The 25,820-nt window shown below is 44.2% G+C and overlaps 9 protein-coding genes across 9 annotated transcripts; 5 read left to right on the top strand and 4 right to left on the bottom strand.

Moving 5' to 3' along the window:
* Positions 1-235: 235 nt before the first annotated feature.
* VPS17 (Vps17p) lies at positions 236-2,125 on the top strand (the record flags this gene model as incomplete). The annotated part of the gene is made up of 1 exon (XM_018881218.1): positions 236-2,125. The coding sequence occupies one exon, from the start codon at positions 236-238 to the stop codon at positions 2,123-2,125; it is 1,890 nt and encodes a 629-aa protein (XP_018733830.1).
* A 325-nt stretch (positions 2,126-2,450) lies between these two features.
* AWJ20_4158 (uncharacterized protein) lies at positions 2,451-2,978 on the bottom strand (the record flags this gene model as incomplete). The annotated part of the gene is made up of 1 exon (XM_018881217.1): positions 2,451-2,978. The coding sequence occupies one exon, from the start codon at positions 2,976-2,978 to the stop codon at positions 2,451-2,453; it is 528 nt and encodes a 175-aa protein (XP_018733829.1).
* A 1,369-nt stretch (positions 2,979-4,347) lies between these two features.
* Positions 4,348-6,102, top strand: GAA1 (Gaa1p; the record flags this gene model as incomplete). The annotated part of the gene is made up of 1 exon (XM_018881216.1): positions 4,348-6,102. The coding sequence occupies one exon, from the start codon at positions 4,348-4,350 to the stop codon at positions 6,100-6,102; it is 1,755 nt and encodes a 584-aa protein (XP_018733828.1).
* A 210-nt stretch (positions 6,103-6,312) lies between these two features.
* Positions 6,313-7,845, bottom strand: UBA2 (E1 ubiquitin-activating protein UBA2; the record flags this gene model as incomplete). The annotated part of the gene is made up of 1 exon (XM_018881215.1): positions 6,313-7,845. The coding sequence occupies one exon, from the start codon at positions 7,843-7,845 to the stop codon at positions 6,313-6,315; it is 1,533 nt and encodes a 510-aa protein (XP_018733827.1).
* Positions 7,846-12,810: 4,965 nt separating this feature from the next.
* Positions 12,811-14,280, top strand: AAF1 (adhesion and aggregation factor; the record flags this gene model as incomplete). Its single annotated transcript, XM_018881214.1, has 1 exon — positions 12,811-14,280. One exon carries the CDS (start codon positions 12,811-12,813, stop codon positions 14,278-14,280), a length of 1,470 nt encoding a protein of 489 aa, XP_018733826.1.
* Positions 14,281-15,002: 722 nt separating this feature from the next.
* RRG7 (Rrg7p) lies at positions 15,003-16,001 on the bottom strand (the record flags this gene model as incomplete). Its single annotated transcript, XM_018881213.1, has 1 exon — positions 15,003-16,001. One exon carries the CDS (start codon positions 15,999-16,001, stop codon positions 15,003-15,005), a length of 999 nt encoding a protein of 332 aa, XP_018733825.1.
* A 2,409-nt stretch (positions 16,002-18,410) lies between these two features.
* On the top strand, positions 18,411-20,321 carry CUS1 (Cus1p; the record flags this gene model as incomplete). The annotated part of the gene is made up of 1 exon (XM_018881212.1): positions 18,411-20,321. The coding sequence occupies one exon, from the start codon at positions 18,411-18,413 to the stop codon at positions 20,319-20,321; it is 1,911 nt and encodes a 636-aa protein (XP_018733824.1).
* A 65-nt stretch (positions 20,322-20,386) lies between these two features.
* On the bottom strand, positions 20,387-21,022 carry AWJ20_4152 (uncharacterized protein; the record flags this gene model as incomplete). Its single annotated transcript, XM_018881211.1, has 1 exon — positions 20,387-21,022. One exon carries the CDS (start codon positions 21,020-21,022, stop codon positions 20,387-20,389), a length of 636 nt encoding a protein of 211 aa, XP_018733823.1.
* Positions 21,023-21,497: 475 nt separating this feature from the next.
* Positions 21,498-23,081, top strand: RNT1 (Rnt1p; the record flags this gene model as incomplete). The annotated part of the gene is made up of 1 exon (XM_018881210.1): positions 21,498-23,081. The coding sequence occupies one exon, from the start codon at positions 21,498-21,500 to the stop codon at positions 23,079-23,081; it is 1,584 nt and encodes a 527-aa protein (XP_018733822.1).
* Between the last annotated feature and the right edge of the window lie 2,739 nt (positions 23,082-25,820).

Raw genomic sequence — 25,820 nt, 5'->3', positions numbered from 1 at the left:
TGAGGTAGAATTGGTATAAGAGAAGTGTTGTGAACCTTTGTTAGGGAATTCCTAGTAGTTGGTGCCGTGTATTTATCAAAGTCCGTTGCAATTGTTGAGCAGGTCGGGTATCAGGAGTCTATTTTAAAGTTCCGTTTGTGCTTGTTAATAGACCAAGTGGTTCAAGTATTCGATCAATCGATCCTAAGAAGAGAGGAAGCGGATTTCAATTGGTGATTGAGTTCGAAATATCAATATGTCAGGTTTCTACGACGATAGCGCTGGGTTACACAGCAACCCCTTTGCCGGACAGGACGATGAGGCAACAGCCCATCCATTCGCATCGAGTCCTCGTGAACCTATCGGCTCTTCGTTATTAGATCCTAGCAATGAGCCTTATGGCAGCAGCAGCATCCATGAAGATGACAATGATGGTAATAATGGCCACGATAACGATCATGACAATGGAGATGAACATGGGTTCCGACATGATGAGACGTCGGAGAATATTCCCGGTCAAGAGCAACAAGAACATGAAAATGACCATGGAGATGAGCATGCAGCGGTAGATTCAGCTCCAGATTCCGGATCGTCTACTGCCAATGCTTCAGGATCTGGCGCCACCGTGAACCAAACTGCTACAGATAATGCCCATGTTAAACCGACTGGATCGACGACTTCTGGCAATACAGCTGGTTCGGCGGCAAGTGGTGCTGTGTCGAGTTCTAGTACTGGTGTTGGTAAGAGACCAAAGAAATATAAATTGGCTCTCAAAGTGACAGGATTAGAACGTCAAGGTAAAAAGGACCCTATTATTCATTTCGACGCTTATACTACATTACCAAGGTTCCGAACAACTACTTTTAGAGATATTCGCAGAACTCACCACGAGTTTATCAAGTTCTTTGAACATCTGAATGGAGCTAATCCCGAATGTTTTGTGCCTGCAGTGCCACCATCAGTGACGTCGGCAGGTGCTGGAACTGAGGAAGACGAGATCAAGGTCAAGGCCAATATCCAAACCTGGCTTGATAGGGTTAGTAGTAACCCAATTCTTGCTCGAGATGAAGAGTTTATATACTTTATTGAGGCCGATTTCGGATACTCACCAGTCATCAAGCGAAAGCCTCCTGCTACAGGATTAGCAAGAAAAGCCATGAAACAGCTACAACCCCCCTATGATGAAGTGATCGAATTGCATGAATTAAGGCCATTAATTAAGAGAGTGTATCAACTTGGTCTAGAAGCAAACACCAAGCTCGACAAAGTGACCAAGACTCGTCGTAGCCTGGGTATTGCATTGACTGATTTCGGTACCAAGACAGCTGCGGCAAGCTCGCTCGAGTCTCATCAGGGAATGATAAATATGTGGCGCAAACTCGGTAAAACATTAACTAATATCGGTGATAACGAGGCAGTTCGAGCTACTGCTGAGGCTGCTTCGTTTGGAGACGGTATCAATTGGGTGGCCAGTAATGCCTATGTTGCAAAAGAAGCGTTGACTAATCGACACCTGTTAATGAGAGAACTAATCAAGGCACAAGCTAATACTAAATCCAAACATCAAGTGGCTGTGCGAGTTAAAGGGTCGACGAACATCAACCCCATCAAAGTGGACGAAGCAATCAATGCACTCGAAGATGCAACACATGTCGAAGAGCAGCTGACGAACAAAGTGCGTCGTGTCAGCGACAACATGCTTCTTGAGAAGAGAGCGTTATTGGCCAACATTGAACACGACGTATTCAACTACATTGGCGAGTACGCACTACGAATCATCGAGTGCGAGCGACGAGCCCTTGCCACCTGGGAGTCCATTCGAGCCGATGTTCGTGCTGTCGATTCCAACGGCGGTCTTAGCAGGTTGGGTCGAGAATCGACTCCTGCCAACCGAAGAACTGCACTTGCCCAAAGCCAGGGTGCTAAAGGAGATGCATGGAGCGGCGACCGTCAGGGACGTGCAGCCGACCTCTCAAAAGCTGCCGAGAAGCTTCTGTACCGCGACAAACCGTCGTCTACTGACGGCGCACTCTCTAATGGCCGGCAGACAGTCGACGACGAGGAAGAAGACCTCCTCCGCAAAGACGAGGAAACCGTTGTCGACGCGCGAAATGCTGCCAGTCTTCTCGCAGGGTCTACATTCTAAACCCCCGATACACCCCAGTCATTTAAGAATCTGTCTGTAATTTATCGATCTATCATAGACCATTGACACGCGTGCCTCCGGCGGCTGGGGCTCCGCCCCAGACCCCGTGGCTCCTGCTTCGCAGGAGATAGCTGGGACCGTGGGCGAAACGACTCGAGCGGAGCGAGAGGAGCAGTGGGGTCTGGGGCGCAACCCCAGTCGCCGGAGGCTGACCGGTTCACAGCAAAATAAAAGTTCTATATTTATTGTATAATTGTCACACCCATATTACCTCTAATATATATTTGTTGACGTTAGGTGAAGGAACCGGCGATGGCGCCAGCGCTTAGTTGCCAGGAACCTTCAAGCCAGCCTTGGAAAGAGCGGCCTGGGCTTGTTGAGCGGCAGCAGGGTCGAGGGAGGCGATAATGGGCTCGAGAATTTGGACAACGCTCTCGAGGATCTCTTCAAGGACCTTCTCAAAGGCAGCGACACCAGGAGCTCCAGAAGGAAGAGCAGGGAGTCCGCTGGGAAGAGAAGGAAGACCCGAGGGGAATGGGAGGCCGGTTGGAGCAGCGACACCGGGAACGCCAGAAGGAAGACCTGGAAGACCGCTGGGAGCAGCGACACCGGGAACACCAGAAGGAATACCGGGGAGACCACTGGGAGCAGCGACACCAGGGACACCAGAAGGAACACCGGGGAGACCACTAGGAGCAGCAACACCGGGAACAGAGGGAACTCCACTGGGAACAGAAGGAAGTCCGCTAGGAGCAGCGACGCCAGGAACAGAGGGGACCTCGGGGATTTGAGGAGCTGCGTTAGCAACCGACAAAGAGAGGGCAGCGGCCAAAGTGAAAGCAGAAGTACGCATTTTGAAGTAGAAAGTGATTGAGTTTGGTTTTTTGTTTTAGACTAAACTTTGAAATTCAAGTGATATTTGCTTGATTGATTTGAAAGAAAAAAAACGGCGAGAATCCGTCTCTTTAAATAATCTTTTTTTGAGGGACATTGATAGACACCTGGGAACAGGCCATTCTGGCGTTCTCGAGGTCCTCGAGTTGACGTAACAATGGATAAGCCCCGGACAGACGGTGATCAAAGCAAGTCAAGGAGGTCAGTTTCACGACTCTCATTGGATATTCACACGCTCGAAACTCGAGACCGCGGTGGCTCATTGCATTATCCTCCTCGAAACTAGCGCAAAACGACTATCATCGGATCGAGCTAGTGTCAAAGCAGGTACAAGATTAACTTGCTATGCAGGGGCCAAATCGAGACCATGTTTCATCGACACCCGGAGCTTTCCCCGAACCTGGTAGGGGTGATTTGTGACTCCGGCGGCTGGGCTCTACCCATACCCCGTGGCTCCTGTTTCGCAGGAGATGGCTGGGACCGTGGACGATAACGACTCGAGCGGAGCGAGAGGAGCAGTGGGGTCTGGGGCGCAGCCCCAGCCGCCGGAGGCAACGTGGACCAACATGCCGGCATGCAGTCAGATCGAGATCACCAGTACCCTTGCAGATGGTACCTGAAAATAGCATAAACGGCAAAAGCCAAGCCAATCTTGACGCTGATAGTCGCTATCTCGGGCGTGTGAGCTACAGGGCAATGAGCCTGATTGTCATTGTAATAAAGGAATCCGGGCGACTGCATTACATCATCATCGTCTTCCCAACAGAAGCCGATCTTTTTTTTTCTCCTCCAGGTCTCAGAAACCGCCTTCGACGGGACCACCTTCCGAGCCAGTGGGGGGGTGTAGAGCCGGTACTGTTGTAAGGCGGTTGGAACTCGGTTCTAACTTTTCTTGTCGGTTTTCACAGTCCATCCTTCTTCAAACGGATATATTCGTTTTCTCGTAGACAGCAACCATTTTAACGGAAAAAAAGTGCTCGAAAAGGCAGGATCAGACCACGCCAGAACGCGTGAAATTCTGACAGGATTATCGAGCTGCATGTGCTATCATCGCTAAGAGCTGGGCAGTGCCTCCGGCAGCTGGGGCTCCGCCCCAGACCCCGTGGCTCCTGCTTCGCAGGAGATTGCTGGGACCATGGACGGTGACGATTCGAGCGAGGCGAGAGGAGCTACGGGGTCTGGGGCAGAGCCCCAGCCGGCAGTCTTCAATAACCCTTGGCGTAGGGTACTAAGTACCGGTTAGTGGCATGGCATGCGCTAATGCTCGCGAGGTATTGTCACGGTAAGACGCAATGGTAGCTGGAGGACTGGAAAGTACCAGGACTGTCATGGGCATTTTCGAGAATCTCCAGAGAAGAGCCGCCAAGTCGGGGCTAGCTCCCAAACTTATCGCGTCGCTTCGGTATCTTTCTTTGATTGCCGCATTGGCCGGGATTGTATGGCTTCTCGTTCTGCCCATTGATGGCCAGTATCGGAAGACCTACATATCAGAGAATGCATTGCTACCGGCCCAGGCCCGAACGTATTTTCGTGAATCCGAATGGAATATCGTCCGTGGTTATAGAGAAGAGGTCAATATGCTAGAAACTGCGTCGCCTGAACAGCGTAGTCAGGCAATTGTCGAGTGGATGGACGATATTGGCCTTAAAACTTCAGTCCATCACTGGGAGGTCGCACATCCAGGACATAAAAATGAATCTTTAAGTGGAACTAATGTCTATGGTATTTTACATTCTCCACGGGGTGGCCATGCTGAAGCTATGGTACTGACAGCTCCCTGGATTAATAAAGATTACCAATTCAATGGTGGAGGTGTGGCTTTAGTGGTGGCTCTGGCAAGATATTTCCACAAATGGTCCATTTGGTCGAAGAATATTATTTTCGTTGTTAGTTCTGATAGTCAATTCTCGCTTCGATCGTGGATTTCCGCGTACCATACTTCGCTGCCAAATACGGCTGGTAGTATTGAAGGCGCCGTGGTACTGGACTATCCTGACAAGTCTGATTATCTCGACTCGGTGGAGATATTCTATGAAGGACTCAATGGCCAACTGCCTAATTTGGATCTTATTAATACAGCGGTGATTATTTCCAATCACGAGGGACTCAAAGTATTTATTCAGGGGATGATTTCTGCTGGGTTTAATATATACAAGGAACGGGTTCAGACTTTGTTTAGAGGTATATTGGCACAATTGGTTGCCGGTATTGGTCCTGGTCCTGGTAGTGAGAATTTTAGTGGTTGGAGAATCGACTCTATTACACTACGTGCGAGAGGTACTGCTGGTCCTATGGATATCACGACTTTTGGCCGTATAGCCGAGTCGTTGTTTAGGTCTATTAACAATCTGTTGGAACACTTTCATCAGTCGTTTTTCTTTTATTTCCTTCTCTCGCCCCGAAAATTCGTTAGTATTGGAACATACCTTCCAGCTGCCATGTTATTAGCCAACAGTTTTCTGTTGATTGCCGTTTATAATCTCGTGATGACTACGAAGCGAGATTTTCAAACCATTATATTTGTTCCTGGAATTATTCTAGCAGTAGTCGTAGCCACTTCTCAGCTATTTGGATATGTGTCGCTGTTGATTGAGTCTAAATCAGTTTTCCCGTTTGTCATTTCTGGTGGGGTTGTCTTCTCATTAGGAGTGCCATCGGCAATAAAACTCTTGACAGGAAAGAACACATTTTCCGTGTCGACTCTACTCTCTCTGCATTCGCTGACCATGATCCTCTACAGTCTGTTTTTGACGACCCTTTCAACTCTTAACTTTTCACTCTCTTTCTGCCTTGGTCTTGTCACCATTCCCCTGGCTTGGATCCGCCCTGGAATGCCTCTTTACAAAAGCATCATCCTTCTCACTATTAGCTCGCCTTGGGTTGGTCTGGTCATACTCAGTGCAATCAAAGAACTGCCACCACATGAACTAATATTGTCTCTGGTATGGGCCTGGCGAGGTCTCCAGGTCTGGACCTGGGGCATCATCACCGGCATCTGGCTGCCTGTCTGGTTGGTCTGTGTTGTCGTTGCCTCTGCTCCTACTCCTGCCCCTGCTCCACAGACTGAGAAGAAAGCCTCATGATCTTGTACGTATTTATAGAAACCACTTTGCACAAAATAAAAGCTTGTTTATTTTACGAGACCAGTGCCTCCGGCGGCTGGGGCTACGCCCCAGACCCCGTGACTCCTGAGTGTTTCGGCGGTCGACCACAGTATTAGTTAAGCACCCCATTATTATAATTCATGATTTTCGTATCTAATTTATAAACATGCCGTTGGTCGTCACCAGTGGCTAATCTATAATCTCAATAGCATCGTCATCGTCATCATCGATAATTATGAGGTCATCCATTTCTGTTTCCGACACTCTGGCCTTCTTAGTATCTGGGTTTCCGGTGTCAGCATCCTCACTGAGTTTTCGCTTCAGAGTTGGCTCAGCACCTTCTAATAAGATCTCATCCTCTTCAGGTTCAGCTTCTTTGGCTGGCTTGCGGCCAATCACTGGCTTCTCGCTCAGAACATATGGTTTGTCTCCAATGGAAGAATCCCCGTCAATGTATAGCTCTAGATTGACTTTACCATCGTCCTCTTCGTCGATTACCGTTAAGAAAGAGCCATCCGTGATCTTGAGATTTGCAAGCGTCTTGTTGATATTATCATCATAGTCAGGGTCGAACAACAACTGGTCGGTCACAACACTCACTTCGTCTGAGTATCCCAGATCTACTTTTAGCAGCGAGTCAATCAGAGCTCCTAGAGTAAGCTTTGTAGGATCCGTCTTGATAACTGTACGAGCAACGCCACTCACAGCACACTCGGGATTAGGTGGTTGTAGCTTGACAGACTGGACAAGATAAGTGGGCAGTCTTGATAAAAACACGTTACGAGCATCGTCTAGTTTATCCTCAAGTACTAACAGTGACTGGAGAACGCAAATTCCTGCTACAATTGCATTGGTAGTGGCAATAGCAGGGATAATATTTCCAGCAATCTGCTTAACATCAAACTCGGACTTCAACTGAATTGAAAAAATGAACGATCGAATATTAGCAGCTGCTGCTACAAATTCAAGGGTATCAATATCATCTTTATCAAAGGACAAAGAGGCAGACTGATCGGGAAAATCCTTTTTCTGTTGCTTTAATCGATCCTGTAGACGTTTCAAACTGTGATTCAGAACATAGAAGTTTTCAGCCAGACTCCACACTTTTTGGTCTTTCTTCAAAACCGAGTCATCAATCTTGGCATCTTGTACTTGTTGAGTCAAATCTTCATAACTCAAGGGAATTGGCGCTTTTCTCGTTTTCCACATGGTCTCCATTGACAACAAACGCTGAATATCGGCTCCAAAAACCTTGTCGAACATTTTCTTGCCAAAGTCGTCATCTAGGATGGACTCTTGCAAGTTTTTCAGCTCGTTACGCTCTTTTTTTAGTTTAATAAGCTCTTCCTTGTCTTCTCCACTAGCAGCAGCTGCATCCTCATCGCCATCCTGCTCATTCTCCTCGCAGTCTTGATCAAATAGCTGACTGAATAAATAACTCTTGGCCCATACAATACAATGGATAGGCTGAGACGGGGTACTACGAATAGTGCATACTGCAAAAGTTTTTGGTACAGGTTTAGGTTGACAATCATAGCATTCAGTTTTTCCAGGGATAATCACTTGTACTTGACCATTGAAACCAGCAGTTCCACTCTCAATCAATGGCACGTCAGCTACTAGACAAAGCTTATTAACGTGTCGTCGCGCCTCAACATTATCTAATGCGTTATAAACAATGTCAAATGACTTGAACCATTTGACTCCATACTCTTTATCCATGATATTGGCTTGATATGCGACAATATTCACGTGAGGGTTGAACTTGGAGGCGCTTGATTTGGCGACCAAAGCTTTGGGTTGCTTGATGTGTTCACGGCCGAATAAAAATTGTCGGTTCAAATTACTGAGATCAATTGTGTCCAAATCTATCACATGGATCTCGCCAATTCCTAGTAGTACAATATTCTTCAGAAGTTCGCATCCTATTCCACCTGCTCCAACCAGTAGCACTTTGGACTATAATATGTGTTAGTATCACAATATAATATTATAATATGGGACTCAGAGTCTTTGGAGTTGACTTACATTTTTCAGTTTTTGTAGTGTCTTGTCTCCAAGAGCTTTGGAAGTATTTTCGTCCCTGGCAAGCATCTTGTGTTGTGTATGATTATTATATTATTGGTATTACATGGTGAGGAGATTTGAAGATCGAGAAGTGAAATTTAAGCCGCGTGCGCGCTCCCTCAGTGTAATTTAGACTATATTTCATCCGAGTTTAAACTGAAGTTTTGTGAACAAACACACTATTTCTCTTATCAACTTGAGCCAGAGTGACAAAATTGAATATGACAAATCATTCAAATTCATCATCCAATTAACTTTATTTATTAGCCAATTTTATTTCTCGCACTCACTTCATTATATATATTCATCACGTGATACTATCAATTGATTGTGGTTAGGCGTTTCTGCTGTTTTAAGTATCATGTTCCCCTGAAAATTGTTAGACATGTCCAACACTATAATATCAAATCAGTATCTTATAAGAGCCAGAAACTGTAATTATGACTTCTAATTTTTTCTCCCATCGAGGAATTTTGTCTCCTTTCCCGATCAGTTGTCTTACTTTAAATCACTAAAATAAAATATAGCCGACTGGCTAATGGATTGTCTGTTTATATGAACCATATATTGCTGATACTCAGCCAGCAGCCGATGATGTAGTCACCCGAAAACCGAGATCTCCTCGTCCCTATCTAAAGAGTAATAAGGACATACGTGCCCATACTCTACCACCTACGTGGAACAGTACCAGTTAGTCGCAACTTATCCATGCCAGCCGCCCATGTCTCAGTCCACTACCAGCTGGCTGGAACAGGACAGTGGCCTGAGCCTTCCATGCACTTTGCTTGGTTACCCAATTCAACCATACTGCCTTCATAGTTGAGCTAGAAGAATGGGACGGATGCTAAGCGAAAGTGGCTGTAGCAGTTGACGGCCCGATGGCTGGCTAGCACCCATTCAGGGAATGTTAACTACCGCATAGCATAGCATGACATCGTTGGAACTCACCTGTACTGCAGAAGGGTCCACTTGGAGACAACAATTGACACCTAAACGACAAGTACCCTTGACAGGCCCTTAGATACCCGTTAACAATGGGACGGTGTGCATGAATCGCGTATTCGTACGGGCAACTTATACCCGCAATTGAGTTCCCCCTGACTGATAGAACCACAACGGCCGGCCGATGTTACCACCCGATCTCTTGCACCTCTGATTGGATTGGCAACAACTGCTATCCCTAGAACTGGTACCGGGGTGGCGGAGATGCCTTCAGCGGCTGGGGCTTTGCCCCAGACCCCGTGGCATCTCTCGCTTCGCTCGAGTCGGCAACTGGGGACCAACCGCTTAAACAATTGAGTGATCTGAACCTGATACTTCAATTGATAGCGAACAAAGTTGAAATCACTCCAGACTGGCATCCCCACGTAAAACGACTCGAGCGAAGCGAGAGGAGCCACGGGGTCTGGGGCAGAGCCCCAGCCGCCGGAGGCAGCCGGTCTACCCCCGTAAGGCAAGTCCGGCGGAGTTGAGTGCTTTCCGGGCGTGATTGCTCCGTTTTGTGGAGGGTTCGATTGCAGACGGAACACTGCAGGGTGCAGGCGATCATGCCCTGGATTTGTTGACTTTTCCGGCTGCAATAAGTGCCCCACTCTGGGCGCATGCACGGCAAACGTCCATATCTATGAAAGCTGACAGCAATCGCAAATGCTGTCCAGAAGAAAGTACGTTCGTGTAGGCCGGTGGGTGAAGGATCCGGGTTGCATCCGATTTGCTGGGTCGGTGATTGCCGTCGGCTATCATAATGCCGAAACTGCTTGCGGTTCCGTTCTGAACTCGGATCTCAATCGTCAAACACCCATACATCGTAATCGTATCGTGGGTCGGTGGGCCATGGTGATGAACAAGGCTGGACGGACGATCGTGAGTGTCCACCGATCAGATTTGAGATCCATCTGAAAACATGCTGACCAAGCAGAAACAGCGGCAGTATCAGAAACGGGGTAGTCAGTTGTCCGATACAGAATTAGGTTTCTTGCGATTGATTGAGACATAGCTGAGAGACATGAGAAGCAACGGTGGCTCCATTGTAGTACAAAGGCTAATCAGAATCTGAAGTCGTTACAGGTTCATATCTAATAAAAAGCAAAGCAAACTGGATATATGCGGTTGCTAGAAGAAGGAAAATTTAGCCTGAGATAGAAAGATAGAGAGGATATACTCAAATATTCCGAGGCCGACTAACTAATTACCCGGTTCTACGAATTCTTTTTTTTCTGAACGGTACTGACAGGTTGCGGTAGTTACAGTCACGAGAGCCGGAAATAAAGTAGGAACTATTAATTTACTGATAGATCTTGCTGCCGATTCAGGGGCAGCGGTTAGATCTCACGTACTGACTTAGTCTCATAACAATACAAGCTGCTAACCAGTACGAGTCAGTAATAGGCACCAAACCTGGCGATCAACCCCTTGCTGCACAGTGGTCGCGGCGACAACCGGAGATTTAACGCACAACCAGTGCACCCTCTGTTGTTGTTGAGCTGCAGGTGCTGCAGTTTGTGCATGTACGTGTATCTGCATATAATTGTGTACGGAATAGTAGCACACACTTCTCTCACCCCATGCCAAAACAAACAGCACAAGCTAGAAATCAGCAGCAAAAGCAAAGCGCTGACTTGGTTGTCCTGAGTAAACATGTGTGTATAATGCTCAGCTGAAGCCTGTACAGCTTTTATGAGACATATCTAGATTTCTATTTGGCCCTGCCAACTTGATACATCATTTGGTTTCCATTTGGCGCACAGCGGTGAGTAGAGAATGAGAGGATTAAGCTATTGGTTGACGGGATAGGGAATTAATATTGTTCGCTAATGAATTGCTGGTTATTGATAGGGTGGTTGATTGGTTAATTGGTTACTTGGCTGGGTGGTTAGTAGGTTGTTTATTGATTTATTGACTAGTTGGTTGACTGGGTTGTTGATAGGTTGTTAGGAAGCTAGCTGATAAACAGGTAATAAGCAGGCTGGTTGTGGCTATAGTTAGTTGTTGTTCGATTGGCATTTTGGTATAGAATTCCGGTATTACAGTCTGACACTTTTGTATCACCTTGACCTATTGGCCAAAAGATATTCATTCAGCAGCGATCTAGCAGGGTACATTTTCGTTTTCGCATTCACTAGTTCATTCCGATACCGTTTACATATCCATATCCAAATCCATTGGCACTTATTGCATCCGTCCTTTCAGCATATTTAGAGGGTTTTTCTTTACCTTACATGATCTTGCGTTACCTCGCTTTGCCTCGCTTCGCCTCACGTCAAAAAAAAAAAATAAAAACAACTTACACCCTGATCACCCAGACAGCCTGCCTGGCTGCAGACTAGTGAGATCCCGACCGGACCTGTAGTCACGATTTGATATCGTCAAACCAAACCCATATCTATAGGTCCTGCAGGCTGTCGCTAATCGGCTAAACTAACACTCATCACAGTAATAATAAATAATAAATCCTGTGTATCGCCCACCGCCGCCACTACTAGTACTGCCGCTACTGCTGCTGCTTCTGCCGCTGGTTTACCCATTCTTGTCATCTCCATTCTACATTTATCAGCTTGGAATTTAATAAAATAAAAACAATTATCGGCTTTTGGGCTTGTTTTTATTCATATTATAAGCCCTGCTGCTCATCGACTACACGATCTCTCATCCCCGTCTTGATTGTTCGATTTGGCGAATATTTTTTCCATCAGGCGTAGAACGCCTGTTGTTTGTGTCGCCCAAATTTTAACCAAATTTGAATCAAGCTTGACTCAACTTGAGGGATCCTAGAAACGTTAATCTGGAGAAGACGAGGGGCCAGATCTCTCACAAAAAAGAAAAAGCAATTTAAAACATAGTCAAAGTCAAAAAGTTTAAACTTGGAACCCAAAGATCATTTGGAGTAACCAACCTTCGAACCCAACTGTGTACTGTAACCTTTTGAAGGCCAAAATATTATTCAGCCAGCTCTAGACTGGGTTTTTTAACTTTTGGAATCATTTTCCTAAACTTCCACAGATACAAACCACTACTAAGAACGGCAACGGAGTTGTTACCAATTGCTGCTGGTGCCTCCATATCAGCATTTAGACATCAAACAATATATGCTTATGTTTAGTAGGCTACCATTATTACCAGCCTATTCTTTCCATGACAGTTTCAATAATTTTTTTGACATATCACATTATTATATCTTACCCCAATATTCTGCAACGACTTATTGGAACTGCGTCTCAGACATAAATTATTTTGCCTCTGTCATTAGACGAATTCACTCGAGACACCAATAAAAGAAAGAAGGAAAGAAAGAAATAAAACAACCAGCCATTTCAGCACCCGTGTCAAGGGACATTCCTGTTCAATTGAGTCAAACATCCCCAAAAGAGAAACAGAAACAAAACATTAGAGACACTTTTGTCACCACATCACCGCATATCACCCCTCTCTATCTGAAGCAATTATACTACCAACAGCTCCTCAAAGACAATAAACATTGACGCTAATTGCTACTGTATTCTAATCCTCTTTGTAGATTCTGCAATCACTAAAATCACTGCACAAAGGTAAAACCACTTGCAGTCACCACAACAAATCACTGCAGACTCTCCGCTGATATCGTCACTAGTTCATTCCATCGCTATGTACTCGTCCTCATATTCTAGCTTATATCAACATACAGCTGCTGCCACCAATCCATACCCTACCAATCATGACTCAAACTCGCCATTGGCTTCTTTTAATGGACTCCCTGGTCATTCGATAGACCAGTCTTCAGCATCATCATCATCCGCTTCTTCGACTCATCCTGGAATGACTAGTCCGCTAGGTAATTTCCCTTCCACTGGTACTAGGAACCCTGTATTAGGAGGCTCATCCGGGGTGGGAAATTATCTAGCCGGACCTGTTGGGTCTGCTTCATATCCTGGTAACGAGGATTTAATTCCAAGTTCTGCGGGCTCTTCTGCTTACCAGCTAGTTTCGGGAGGAAACAATGGCCATGGATCTGGTGACGTGGGTGCGGTAGCTGGTGTCGACACTGATGCTTCCGACACCAACAATTCTGCAACGAATGCCAATGCCACTGGTCATTCTCATTCCATGGGAGTCTCATCGAACTCATCCAACCCATCTCTCCTTGTATCATCTACCGCTGCTCCATATGGGTTCACTTTTCCACCTTTGCCACCTAATGAGGGTGTTAACTCTGGTTTCGATCCAACGTCTCCCTACAATTTGTATCAGCCCACCACACAATCATCAGCCAATCCTGGTCCTAGTGGGTCTAGCTCCAGAAGAGGACATAAATCATCATCTTCACTGGCTTCCATTCTAATAAAGCCAGACCTTTCAGTGGACTCGAGTAATCGCCAAGTAAACACTGGTTCGTCAAATCGAAATCCTAGTCCTCACCGACCATCTGCATCTATTACAACTGCTACTGCTGAGCTATCACTTGGCGATAGTTCTGCTCGGGATCAATCTTCCTCCTATGGCCAGACACATCATCATCGGAGGAGGTCTTCAACAACCTCATTGTCTCCAATGAAGGCAAATACATCATCGTCAACAGCTGCTTCAACACCAGGCGGTTCTTCATCGAGCTTAGCAGCTTCATCAGCAGCCGCTGCATACAGAAGTCATAGACGAAGACGGTCTGCTAAATCCCACAGCATAGACAGAGACAGTGTAATCTTGTCTTTATACAAGCAAGGTAAACCACTTTCTGAGATAGCTCGAGTGGCTGGATTGGAGACCGAGGAGGAAGTGCGTATGCACTATGAATTGGTTATCAACCGACGGGTCGACTGGAATGCTGAAGACATTGATTGTCTGAAAGACCTTCTGGAAGCTGGCGAGCGAGCTAAATGGAAGTATATCTCTGATGAAGTTTCGCGGGAAAGAAACAAACGTATTCCTGCTACAGCTTGCCAGAAAAAGTTCAAAGAGATGTTTGGGGTGGCCGAGGCTTCGTCAATACTGGGGTCCAGTTTATGCTATGTGGTGTTTCCCGATGGCTGGGCAAGTTTAGATACCAAGCCTATCGACACATCTTCATCAACTTCGAGACAACTCCAGAGCGTTTATGAAAACGAGACATTAGCTCAGTAAGCCATTTTTTCCAAATTGCCCATGATGATCCGCTGGACGACTTTCTTTTGATTTATTTAGACACTCTCTTGAGCATGGTTCAGAACTTATTGAAACCATTTCAGACCCTTTTGGTACTTTCTACCGCTTTCATTTGATATTTTGATACTTTGATTTCTTTAATTTGTGCTTCTTGATTATTTTGTTTTTCGAAGAAAGCTCATTTGAGAACTGCCTGATATGGTCGTCGACCTTATTTATGTCTCCACTCGTTCTCCTTCGTGTGGTCCTCTAAGAAAGGACCATTCATATCTCTACTAACACATGCTTGACTGGGCATTTGACTGCCTAGTGGCATATCAGCTGAGAACAGTTAAAATATCCTGATTACGCATATTTATGACCTTCTTTATTTATTAATTTTATGATCTCTATTTTCTTATATACTAGCAGGAGTTCGTTTTTTCGGCTTGATAACAGTTCCTTTGTATAGATCTTGTTTGCTGATAAAGGCAAGAAAAGTGCCAGCCACTTTAAATATCCTGCTAAGGTTAGCACCCTGCGTCAACCCCGCATAAGCTCAAAAATAAAAGTGCCGATCCCAACTTAGATCTCACATCTCAAACCGGCCAAGATTCAATTATCACTACCCGACGTAACTTCTGCGAAGCAGGAGCAACGGGGTCTGGGGCACAGCCCCAGCCGCCGAAGACAATGCCAGATGAATTTATAATCTATGTACACTATGCTGAAGATACTGAAGCCTTGATGGAAGTTTTAACTGAGGCAGAGGACACCGATGAGGGAACTACTGGGGGACTAGAGTCAAGCGTATACTGCTGGCTGATCTTGAGACCGTGTTTTGCCAAGAGCTTTGCTGCCTCGTCATTGTACAGAATGCTTTGAAGAGCCGAGCCGTCAGCTAAACTCCCTAAATCATAGTCAGATGTCTCGAAGTTGTAGAGGGGGACTGTGTAGTCGATTTTGCAATAAATAATTGGAATTGAGAGCTGAAGAAACTCTCGCATGCCATGTGAAGTGATAGAGGCTGGCGAAGCTATTATAATGACAGCTTTTCCTTCGTCTTTCGAACCAGCCACAAAGATATTATACACGCCAGCCATTTCCCTAAACAGCCGAGCTCCAGTCTTTACAGTGGAAGATTTGCACTGAACAAGAGCAAGCAACTTTTTCCAATTCCCAAGGAGATCGACTCCTTTATCGCCAGCACGTCCTGATCTCACTACTCCTTTGAATTTCAAGTGACTCATGAGTATATGTTGTACAGAATACTCGTACAAAGTGCCTCTGAATACTGTTGATTTTTGATTCACGTTGTTACAGTTTGTGTATCTGATATATGATTTCAGATCATGATGTGGAGATCCCAAGGCAGCTGACGTAGCAGAGGCTGTGGCAGCTGACTGAATTGTTCTTGCTCTCGGTGACTTTGTCGCGGTTCCACCTATACTTAAAACACTTTTAGCTTGACCCGTTTTGGCGGGCTGTTGTAGTTGTGAAGCGGTACTTAATAAACGACGCTGAGAATTGAATAATGGGGATTTGGATCTCTCAATTGGATTCTTAATGCTGTAGTGGCAACGAGTGCTGGGACAGCGACGCAATACTGGATATGAATGATTATAATATCTTTTTAGCACTTCTGTCCACATTTTTGAATGTGAAACCTGGCTGTAGGGACGTATTTCTTGACTCAAGTTTAATAATTTGGTGAGAACCATGATTGGTAGATGCAATGAAGGAAACAATATTACAATTGTTTAAGAGGAACAGATGAGTGTCATTCCTCGAGGGAGTTTAAAATCAAGGTAAGAACAAAACGAAGAAACGGTCTGACCAAAGAATGACAGTTTAGCTCCAATAAAACCCCTGATTAGCGAACTAGAAACAAAATACCAATACAGCAGAAGAAGTCAGTTGATCCTAGTACGCGAACCTGTAGGCCTGTAGTGGTACGGGGAAATCGCGACCTACGTAATATTCTATAAACGAGAGAAGCGAGCCTGCCAAAATAGCGTTACACTTATAGATGTAGCTTTGGAGAACCACATGAAACAGAATTAAATGCTAGGTTTCAGCTCATTTAAGGAAATCACCGGCTTCGACCTTATTTCATTGGAAAAGTTTGATTTCATTTTAGCATCATATTAAAGCAGACTATATTTGGCATTCACGCACTTACACCCTAATGTCTTCTCCACCGTTGAATACTGACTCCTTGGTTGCAGCCATTCAGTCTCCCAAGATCGCAAGTGGAAATGCAACTCCAAAGATTGGTACAGAGACTGCTAATAGCTTAGAATCTTCAACCACTATCACCCCTCCAGCACACGAGATTGGTAGAGATATAGAAAAGATGCTCCAGGAACTGGTAAGTAAGGACTGTTATTAGGACAAGAATACTCGGACTACCAGAGTATTATTGTAACGTCTCTGTTCTAACTATGTCACAAGCTACAAAAAGTCATAAGCGTTGAAAAAGATATTCTTACACAAGGTAAGTCTTCCCCAATTCATAGAACAGACCACCTGCTGTCTTTTATTTATGTCGATTCTATTGCCATATTTTATGCAAAGCTAACTTTACAGTCTCTAGTATCACACACAGTCTTGACCGTTTAGAAGATTCGATAACTGATACAATGGCCAGCTCGCAAAGGCAGTCCGGTTTATCGATTGAAGAAGGCCCTGCACCAGCCACAGATGACGCGCAACCTGCAGAGCCTTCCGTTTCCGAGAATTCAGAGAAGTCTGATCACATGGCTGTAATTCCAGGGAGTTTTATTTAATCGTTTAGAGGACCCGACTCCCGTATTTAAAGATATTTATTGTTTCGATACTTCTCCCTTCTTCTAAGATATGCGATTGCATGTTCGAGGTACTCAGGGTCTAAAACCTGAGATGTTTTGAAAAAGCACGCATCGCAGGTTGGATTGTTCCATACCAATATAAAACCGGCTCAATCGGTGTCTATAGAGGATCATTTGAGGAGAAGAAAGGTGAGGTGGAACTGCCTGAGGTAGCCACTGTACTTCGAACTCCTAGAGCCTAGGGGTATTTAAATCTCTAACACAACGAGTCGTATCAGGACATAACTGAAGCAGAAAATTCAAAAATGTGCTTATTACTGTGTTTAAAGCGTTTAATTGGACGGAATGGGCCAGGGATCTTGTATTAACCGCGCGAAAGGTATGCAATCTAGTTACCCCTGAAAATCCCTAATAGGGCCAGCACGGCTGGGAATTAAAGGGTGTAGGTAGTTTCTTACGAGGGTCCTATATTTAAGGTATTCTCCAAATAATTTTGTTAATATCCAAAACTAATGATTTACCCCTGCTCGAATCGAGCCCCCAGATGTTTGGCTCAACCATCCTACGAGAGTCCTGATGTGTCACCATTTCTTGCTCATATGGCAAGAATCAGGGTCATACTGGTTCCATTGAGGCGAGAAAATTTGGTACTATACTCGAATAGATATACTAGCGATTGATTAGATATAGAGAAAAATTATTATCCTTCCTATATACCGTTGTCATTACACTCTTAATTGCAAATGCATTCGTGGGGATCGACCTTCTGCAGGGCCCATAAGGACCAATTCACTATAGAGTACTAATACAATAGTGAAAATCATCAAAATCACAGTGATACATATTGATTTTTATAGAATAATAAATTAGCAAGATATGAGATCAAGAGATTGTCTGTGTCTTTAACACTTTCATATGATTTAACATTCTTTGCTCTAGATAATGGAAGAGCGTTGCAACGGCCCCGTAAAATGCAATCGAGCACAGCTACAAATCTTGAGGGTATATAACATACTTGGAAGTCCTAATATCATTTTGGCATTCGGGATTTGGGATTTGGCTCAAACAGGGCCAGAGGAATCACTAAAAGTAAAGCGTAGCTTCATTTCTATAGGAGAACTCCATAGAGCAGTCAGCACGCTCCTTTCAGACCAGAAAAAAGTTGATATGAGCACAGTCACAATAATATCTATCTTGAAGCACTCACTGGTTCCATATTTTAGCAATAGAACTTCTCAGCTCGACAAGATCATTCCTAGAGCTTAACCGTACCTCAGGGTGCCAAACACATACCGTTAGTAGAATACTTGCAGAATATGCATGCAAACCAGATTAACTGCTACTTCTGAAAAGTATCACTGCTCCACAAGTGACTGTATAGATTTGTCGGCACCAATGGCCGAGTTAACTGATGGAGGCGTGAAAAAGCCTCGAAAGACTAAGAACCAGATCCGAAGAGAACGAGCAAAGGCTAAGAAGGCAACAGTAGTTACTCCTCGCGCTACATCGACCGAGGCGGAAATTCCAGCAAAAAGTGAAGTGCAACCTACTAACGAAGAAAATGGATTAGAACATTATCCAGAGACCAATGGGAAGCAAAATGGGATTGCCGATAGCGAAAACACTGGCGAAGTAGACAGCCAAACAGATCATATGAGGCTGGATGACGATATATCAGCCAACGAACATAGCACGAGAGAACGACCAGCGCTAACAAATATATTTGATTCAGAAATCGACCAGTCTCTTAATGACCCGCGATTTGCTCAATATAAATTTATTTTCGACAAATTCTACACAGAAGAAAACGTCCCTGAAAAGAGCAAAAATGCTGGCAGCGAGGATGAGGAGGGTCAAGTGTTCTACAGTGATGATGGCGAAGATATTTCAGATGATGAAGATGACCAAGACAACTTACAGGATGGGAAACACCAATCAAAAGAATTGACGAAGAAAAAGTTGAAACAAATGAGAAAAATTCCTTTGGCACTGCTCAAATCGCATGCCCGTTTCCCTGAGCTTGTTGAATGGTATGATGCAGATTCTACAGACCCCGACCTAGTTGTTCAACTAAAAACCAGTCGAGGCGTTGTTCCTGTTCCTGAACACTGGCAGCTAAAGAAAGAGTTTTTATCAACGAAGCGAGGACTTATGAGAGACCCTTTTGAGCTACCGGATTTCATCAAAGATACTGGAATCATGGATATGAGAGATGCTCTCAAAGAAGATGAGTCCACGTTAAGACAAAAAACTAGAGAGCGAGTACAGCCCAAAATGGGCCGACTGGATATCGACTATCAAAAGCTACACAATGCATTTTTTAAATTTCAAACAAAACCTAAGCTACTGGGCATAGGTGATGTATACTACGAAGGCAAAGAAAACGAGTTGGATTTTTCAAAATACAGACCAGGTAGACTTTCCCAGAGGTTGAAGCAGGCACTAAATATACCTCCTGGAGCTCCACCACCATGGCTTTTGTCAATGCAAAGATATGGTCCACCGCCTAGTTTTCCTGGGTTAAAAATTCCGGGTCTCAATGCACCAATTCCCCCAGGTGCTCAATGGGGTTTCCAGCCTGGTGGTTGGGGACGAGCACCATTAGACAGCAATGGTGCTCCATTATATGGTGGAAACTTGACTGCCTCTGTTGACTCTGAGAAAAAGTCAACTAGCAATCTAGCTGTTCCTGTAGAGAAGCGACCATGGGGACAAATAATCGATGATGAAGAGGAAGAGGAAGAAGAGGACGAGGAGGAAGGAGAGGAAGAAGAAGAGGAAGAGGAGGATGACGAAGAAGGACAGGGCTACGTTGATGAGGATACAGCAGCGGCAGCGGATCGTGCAGCTGAAACATCCGGGTTTGAACTGCGAAAATCCAAGCGGAATGCCAGAGAATTGGACGGCGAGGCTCCGGAGGGTGAGTACGGTGAGGACGAAGATGATGATGATGAAGATAGACCTACAGTTGTTCCAGAAACAAGCGCATCATCCCGACCAAAACAATTGTTTCAGGTACTTGAAGAGTCAGGTACGGGTGCTGAGCCTGGATTTATGGGCCGTCAACGTACTTATAATATTCCCACAGGTTCAGAATCTCACTCGGAGCCTGCTGGACGCAAACGAAGACGTTTTGAAGAGGCTGTGCCACCTGATGAAAAAGATCGTGAGCAATTCCAATCGAGTCTCGACAGTCTGCTAGCGTCAGCAAAGTCGAATGCTGACCGGTAGTGAAGTATAAGACTATCGGTAGGCTTGTAAAACTGTATTATGTACTTTTATTAATTTATTTGATATTACTGAGATTTTCCAGCAAGATATGATGCCATATCAAAGTTTGAAACCTTGTCAACCACCTCATTTCGTGACTTTTGTGTGTCCTGGAGTTGTTGTACGGTTTCCGGGTCGATATTAGCAGCCATCTTTGGCAGTAAGAACACCATGACGAGAGAGCCTAAACTCATAAGCATCATTGGACTCTTGACCATATTGATAAGACTAAACGCTTCTCTTTCAACTGTGTATTTGGGTCGCGAAATCTGATCAATGACAATTGGATATGATACGCGAGGACCCAGATCCGTATTGATATCATGACCAGCGACTACCTGATGTACCTCAACTTCGCCAGGTCGAATGTCAACGCGATATGAGTAAGGGGTGATCAATGGCAGACTTTGCAAAGAAAGAATATATGATCCCTCAACTACATTGTTGAATGTGAAATCTCCCTTGGCAGATTGTAAATAAGCCTCAGAAACTGACAAAGTGTCTCTATTACGAAGAATTATCTTCGTAGAGGTAATGTCTGATGCTGTCAACGGAAATAGATTGGCTGTTGGCGCACCAGCAATAGATCCTCGAAGGGTGTATCCATGTACGCTCAGTAGAGAAAATATCAGCACAATGGCTGATAAAATGATTCGATTCATGATTGCACAACCGGTAGTTTCGAGAAGGCGTGGGAAGGAGCACATGCCAGTTCAAGCCATGAACATCTAGAGACGTGCGGCGCTAAAACCCCGGAAGATTAATTGATCTGAGGAATATCAGTGTTTATTTTTTACTTCATCTAGTTTCTTGGTAGACACTTCTAATTCACTTTTGTAAGTGATCTGGAAGAGAATAATCATTTTGGTAATATCTATCAAAAAAATATAGGGTCCAATTGCAGCGTTTAAGATATCGTTCGTTTGGAATAAAGAACGGCCTCAAATCGGTGATCTATCGACAAGCTTTAGCTACAGAGCGGTTTATAACAATATCGATCTTGCTGGCATTGGCATTTGTGGTGCCTCCTTTTTAGTTTTTATTAAAAGTTAAAGCATTTACATTTATATTTTGTTTTGAAAGTTTACAGGGTCCTAGTTTTGATATCCCATTTTCTTCGTTAGAATACCGCCAATAATGGGAAAGAGAGGCCTGGAAACCATCTCTGGAGGTAACAGCCCCAATGACGTATCTTCAGAAACTTCGGAAAATATCAAATTGACTGATTTAATCGCACTGGATTATGCCATGGTCAGCATTCAGAAGCATCTGAAAACTATTTTGGAGGTCTGCCCAGGGTTGATTGATCCTAAAGCAGTCAGGGAAGCTAGCACTGGTACTTCAGGTCAAGCAGTTGAGATCCAAAATCTGCTAGGCCAGAAAAGAATTCAACTTGCCAAGAAAATCAAGCTTGAAGACTGCAATAATAAACTTCCACGACTATTTTACGACTTAGTTTCAGAATCCTCTCACGACTCAGATCCTGCCTCAAGACCTAACATACCTGACTTTGATATTGAGCCATATACCTACAAACGTGCGAAACTTGCCAAGAAGGAAAAGAAATTGAAGGAGGTGGAAGATGGTAATGATGAGGCTCCAGTTTCTGCTAAGAAAGTCTGGCCGCCTTCGCTTCCTGAAATAGTCGACAAAGGTCTTGAGAACCAAGTATTTACTCATAAGTCTGCTGTTGATAGAAGTTACCTCAGTCCTGCCGAGATCCTCGGGGTTCATAACGAACGACTGGAGTTCATGGGTGATGCTGTACTAAATTTCGTAGCTAGTAATCTTGTATATGAGGTTTTTCCTGATGCAAGTGAAGGTGTACTTACAACGATGCGTGTGATGCTGGTAAAGAATGATACTATTGGTGAATGGGCTACCATGTATGGGCTTGATAAAAAGCTTAAAACCGACAAGGGCAAAAATGAACCAACCAACTCCAAGGTCATAGCTGATACTTTTGAGGCGTATATTGCTGGTGTCTATCTTGATCCTCAACTTGGTCCCAAAGTTGTCAACCAATGGCTTAGTGACCTCTTCCGACCTAGTCTTTCGAGGGCGAGCAAAGATAGAAATGCAGCAGAGCCAATTGACAAGGATGCCAAGAATTTGTTGTACGTACAAATTGGAAGTCATGATATGAATCCCGAGTACGTGCCTGTTCTTGAACGCGGCCATGGAAATGAACGTGAATACACTGTTGAGTGCAGGATTAATAACGAGGTTATTGGTGTAGGCACAGGTAAAAGCATTCGAAGTGCTGGACTTCTTGCTGCTATGATGGCTTTAAAAAATTCACCTGCAATAGAGAAATATTCTGAGATAAGGCGCCAGTCTCCGAGAACTGTTGCTCCTATCGGCGGAAAGAAAAATAAACCGCAATTGCCAGACGCAGAGTTGTCCAGTCCAGATACTATATCAGATACTGGTTTAACAGATGAGTTTTCTGATTTATCGGCTTCCTATTCCGAAGTTCCAGGCCAAGCGAACAGTAAAAAAGCAGAACTTTACGCTAAGATCTCTTCTGCAAAATGGAAACCTATTTACACCACGACGGTATCTGGGTCTGAGTTCTACTCCAAAGTGGTCATGGGAAGTGATCTGATGGGGGAAGGCAGGGGAAGTAACAAGAAGCTAGCTGAGCAAGCTGCTGCAGCGAATGCACTGGCAAATAAATCATTAATGAAGAAATGGACCGAGAAGAAACATATGGGATAACTTCATCGTCTTTTGAGACGCTATTACGACCTGAACGATCTTATGTATAAATTGCTACGATAATTACTATTTAATAAATGACATGCTATAATTTGTGCGTCCTGGTTTGGAGTCCGGATTGAAGATAAGGAGAAAGAGACTGCTCTTCTCTGGGTTCATCCCTTCTGATGAGGTTATCACTTTCAAGTGTGGAGTCTGGGTTGAAGTGAAGTTAAAGAGAAAAATAATAGATCTTAGCCAGGATGGTTCCATTCTTTTGCTGACAATGTCATCGCGAGAATTGAAAAAAGTTAACCCTTCGCCGGGATGACTCCAACCTTTTCCTCGGGCTGTCTCACCATCGTCACAAGTGTTAGGATGCTCAGAGTAAAATGGACAAGAACTGGTCCATAGTTTACAATTCAAATGTGATTAGTACCAAATCTCTGTCATCGATAGAATAAATGGTTGCCCGAGATGTGGTGAACATGAAACACTCGGCAAGAGAGAAATAATGTGTCTCATACAAGCAACCCAATTTCGCCAAATGGAACTGCTAACTTTAGAATTAAATAAAAGAACTCCTTAGTTCGGGCGACAAAATCTAAATCAAGATGAACCAAACGATAGCTGCCTGAAGGATTTTGGAGATAAATTGGCCCCGAGAAGAAAATGTGTTAATTTCTAGAGATGGCTCCTAAATATTAAGTCACGGATCAAGTATCGTCTTGCTATTGCTTGCTAGGTCAAAGAAAGGTAATATAATTGCAGAGAACTAGGATAGCTAGAAGGAAATTGCTGAACACCATGTTGTAAGTATGGACATAAATGATTTCACTGATCCCTCATAGCGATCATGGAATGCTAAGAGCTTTGATACCGTGGTTCAAGCACCAGTTCTCAAGTGAATAAGTTGATAGACCAAAGAATGATGAGCGGAGCATACATACTCGCTACTTCGCTCTTATTAGTTACTAACGACAATTATAGGCGTCTCCAGTAAGCAAAACATATGCTAAGAACATTGTAAAAGGAATAAAATCATTCAAGGTTACCGGATAAAATCCTAGTTATACTACTAACAAGTCCCTTAGAGCGACCAGCACAAAGATGTATTAGAGTCGTAATAAAAATTTCTTTTGGTTTACATTTAGTATATAATGTTGAAGCGAGTCGAGCGGTAATAATGGCTATAAAAGTAGACAGAAAAATAAATAAAGAAAAAAGTAAAGCTTTTAAGAAAGTTTGCTTGCATACAGTTCTAGGCTGTCATACCCACTAAGAAAGCTTTTCTTGAAGCCACAGTAATATTACTATGGAATAAAAGCAGAATGCCGTTGCCCTGTTTCTGTATTTGATAATTGCAGGTAGCCCCCTCTATAATTACGGCAAAGCTGTTATAGCGGGTGTGATTGGCTATCGTTTCCCGCATGGCGGCCCAGTGCTATTTCATGATCACTTAACTAAGGGCCAGTCGATCGAACGATGCGAGTGTGCAAGAAAAATACTTTCCCAGGACAGCCATGGGATGTTTTCGGCTTATTTATACTCTCATAAAAAATCTACTATCAAGATATTGACCATGACTTTCCCTATAGCTTGTTACATTTTTACTTTAGAATCAAGTAATTTATGATCTAAAAACAAGTATTTTGATGACCGGCTTTAGAGCGACTATCAGGTCACGATCACATACCAGTAACATGTCCGCCCGGGTATGGTAGCACATGCTTGAGCCTCGGGCTCTCTCTTTTCTAGCGTTATCTACCTGCCTTGTTAAATCACTTACTGTTAAGCATCCAAAGCGGCTATCATGGCGTCATACATCGAGTGGTGAAACACGAAATATTTTGAGGGATTTTTGTTCGATATGATGAACAGTGTTTTAATGAATGGCTAGACGTTGCTGTTGACAAGGACTATCCCCCAGAACATGTTGATATAGAAGTCTAAATTTCTCGTAGTTTGACACTCTACCGCATTACGACTTTGACTGTCTATCGCTACGTACCTTATCTTATTTAAAGTTTAGTTCCCAGGAGATCTCATTTATTGTATTTTATATAGCTTTTTACACAATTTGAATTAGCTAGGGTATATTGTCCATGACACTGAATTCCATCAGTCTCATTTCCGTTAATATTCGATAGTACTCGATAGTTGCTCTGACATATATCGTAATTTGTCGCCGGTTTAGAAAGAAGGTGTCGCCAATATGGGTGTACACTTTATTCACGCTTTTGATGCCACTCATTTAGGGTGTTCATTTTGCCCAGGCAAGCCCGCCCTACGTAATACACTCCAAATGTCTGGTCTGGTTACATACGGCACCTGCCCAAATAGAACATCTTTCCGCCAAAATACCCGCCAAAGTGCCCACTCGTCCTACAATGTCATCCCATATCATGCTTTACCCCCTGCTCGTACCCTTTTCGTCCCAAGTAGTCAAGCCCGTAGTAGGATCATGCCGCAAATGCATCGCCTCGTTCGCGTTTACACACCCAATCCCATTTGAGACGGCTGTTTCACCAGTAGATTGCTAGCTATTACGGTAGCCCAGCAGTATTCTGAAATCAGACTGCTTACTCTGGGCCGTCTGAGCGGCCATTCTCGCCTTGAACAAAATCCCTCAAACTGACCGAGCGGGCAAACTCTGCTCATGCACGCAAAAGCAATGATCGCCGTCTCCTATTCAGGGGCATGAAAATTTAAATCCCTCTGCATGAGATCGACTACTATAGCTAGTTAACCCATCCCGAG

Source organism: Sugiyamaella lignohabitans, chromosome C (assembly GCF_001640025.1).
Source record: "Sugiyamaella lignohabitans strain CBS 10342 chromosome C, complete sequence".
NCBI classification, from domain to species: Eukaryota; Fungi; Ascomycota; class Dipodascomycetes; order Dipodascales; family Trichomonascaceae; genus Sugiyamaella; species Sugiyamaella lignohabitans.
Note: the sequence above shows the minus strand (reverse complement) of the source record. Positions and strands in the feature narration are given on the sequence as shown.